The sequence below is a fragment of the Chelonoidis abingdonii genome, chromosome 14 (assembly GCF_003597395.2).
Source record: "Chelonoidis abingdonii isolate Lonesome George chromosome 14, CheloAbing_2.0, whole genome shotgun sequence".
NCBI classification, from domain to species: domain Eukaryota; kingdom Metazoa; phylum Chordata; order Testudines; family Testudinidae; genus Chelonoidis; species Chelonoidis abingdonii.
The window spans coordinates 37,625,304-37,627,593 of record NC_133782.1 but is presented as its reverse complement, the minus strand read 5'-3'; the positions used below and the strand labels follow the sequence as shown (position 1 = coordinate 37,627,593).

Sequence of the window (2,290 nt, the reverse complement as noted above, 5' to 3'; positions counted from 1 at the left end):
CCCCCAGTCACGGCCATACCCCCCTCAGAGCCGCACTAATCCCCCCTCCCAGCGCCCCCTCACGGTCACATCAACCCCAGTCACGGCCATACCCCCCCTCCGAGCCCACCAATCCCCCCTCACAGCTGCCCCTGTCATGCCAACCCCCACCTTGCAGCCAGTAGCCTCCCCCCATAGCCATCCCCCTTCATGCCAGCCCTGGCATCGCAGCCACCCCCTGGGTCACACCAACAGCCCCAACAGCCATCCCCCTGTCATGCCAACCCTGCCCTCGCAGCCACCACCCTCCTCACAGCCTGCCAGCCCCCTGGGTCATGCCAACCCCGCTGTCACAATCGCCACCCCACCTCACAGCCACCCCACCCCACCCCGGTCACACCAAACCCCTACTCCCAACCACCAAGCTTCCCTCACAGCCACCCACCCCTGGGGCATGCCAACTCCCCCCAAAGGTTGTGTTTTCCTTGACTTTCCCTCCCCTCAGCCCCTGCAGCGCTCAGCCCGACCAGGAGTGTCATGGGCTCTGGGAGCCACCCGTGGGTGTGCCTGCGCTCTGGCTGCCCGCGCCAGGGGTGCTGAGTGGGAAGCTCCCACAATCCCTTGGGACCGCCATGTCCTTCAGCGCCACCATCCTCTTCTCACCCCCCGGCGCCCAGGAGGCCACAGGCTGCTGCTGTGCCTGCAAGCGGGAGCCAGGGGCGGAGGGGGCGGGTGGCGCCCCCATCAGTGTCTCGGGACACGGGCTGGCGGTGCAGAGCTCCGAGCAGCTGCTGCACGTCATCTACCAGCGCCTGGACAAGGCCGTGGGGCTGGCCGAGGCCGCCCTGGCCCTGGCCAAGGCCAACAACCAGGCCCTGCGGCGGCTGGAGGAGGAGGTGGGAGGGCTGCGAAGGGAGGCGCACCCAACCATCAAGGCCAGCCCCCCCCAGCCGGCGGCCGAGGAGCAGGAGGAGGAGGTGGAGGCTGAAGGCTTGGGGAGCAGCGTCCAAGTGGTGATCGAGGAGCTGAGGCAGCTAGGGGCAGCGGCAGGGCCGCCTGGACATCTGGGTTTCTCACCTGTGCAGCCTGGAGACGTGGGTCTGGGTGGGGTGTGTGAGCCACAGACCCCCCCCTGCGCCCTGCCATGGTGTCGCTTAGCCCCCTCTGGCTGGGAACAGCTGGCTTCTGTCTAAGAGCCGCTCAGCAGTGATGCATAATGGGAGTCACGCCAACTCCCACTTGGCGCCTGGGGCTTGAAGGGCAATGCCAGAGATCGGGGGGGTTGCGGGGTGCTGGGGGTTGGGAGTAAGGGGCACCAGCAGGGCTGGGGCGAATCCCGGGGTGGTGCGGGTGAAGAGTGAGGGGTGCCACAGGGCTATGGGGGAATCCCAGGGGGCTGTGGGTCAGGAGTGAGGGGCATGGTCATGATGGATTTCTCCCCCACTCCCCAAGGTGCTGGAGGAGCTGCCCCCACTGGAGGTCCCCCATCAGCGAGTGGTGGCCTCAGATTTTCACACCACCCCCTCCCCTTCCCCCCAGCCTGTGGGGGAGCCCTCACCCTCAGGCTCCGAGGAGCCGCCCCCCTGCACTGCCCTAGAGGATGGTCCCCCCGGGGAGCCCCATTTCTCACTGGGGTTCATCAGCACCCCCTGCCGCAGCCGGGGCAGTGGGCCCAAGAACGCCCGGCGCAAGAGGGACCTGGTGCTGTCGGTGAGTGGGGGCTGCCCGGGATGATGGGGGGCGGCAACCTGGGGACCCCTCACCCCAATGACTCACTGTCTACCCCACAGAAACTCGTCCATAACGTCCACAACCACATCACCAACCAGAGGAGATTCAATGGCTCTGAGAGGTGAGTCCCTGCCCGCAAAGGAGTCCTGCCATGCCGCTCCCTCCCTGCGCTCTTACCACTAGACTCACCTGCCCTCTTAGAGCCAAGGAGAGAACCCAGGAGTCCTTGCATTACCCTCCCCCTCCTCTCTAACCATTTGACCCTCTCCACTCCCAGAGCTGGGATAGAACCCAGGAGTCCTGTCTCCCAGCCCCACTCTCCAACCTCGACCTGTCTGGCAGTGGGATGCAGGGCTCTGGTCTGACTCTCGCCCTCTCTTCTGCCCCCTTGGCAGCATCAAGTCTTCCTGGAACATTGGGGTGGTGAAATTCCTCTTGGAGAAACTGAGGCACGAACTGGTGACGAGTCAGCACAACTACACCGACAAGGAATTGAAGGGTAAGCGCATATTTACACCCTGCCCCTCATGCCCCTCGGCGCCTTCCTGTCCGACCCCTGCCCCCTCTGTGCCCCTGGGCG

General features: G+C 65.8%; 1 protein-coding gene across 2 annotated transcripts in view; it reads left to right on the top strand.

The window, feature by feature from the left end:
* The first annotated feature begins 352 nt into the window (after positions 1–352).
* The window catches only part of C14H14orf93 (chromosome 14 C14orf93 homolog), a 6,108-nt gene continuing 4,170 nt past the window's right edge, over positions 353–2,290 (top strand). Inside the window, exons 1-4 of one of the 2 annotated variants that reach the window (XM_032769300.2) lie at positions 353–1,088; positions 1,432–1,689; positions 1,770–1,831; positions 2,106–2,209. In XM_032769300.2, the coding sequence (XP_032625191.2) occupies positions 612–1,088; positions 1,432–1,689; positions 1,770–1,831; positions 2,106–2,209 (901 nt within the window). In that variant the 5' untranslated portion in view covers positions 353–611. The remainder of the gene's footprint in view (positions 1,089–1,431; positions 1,690–1,769; positions 1,832–2,105; positions 2,210–2,290) is intronic. The other variant, XM_032769301.2, reaches the window with a different exon arrangement.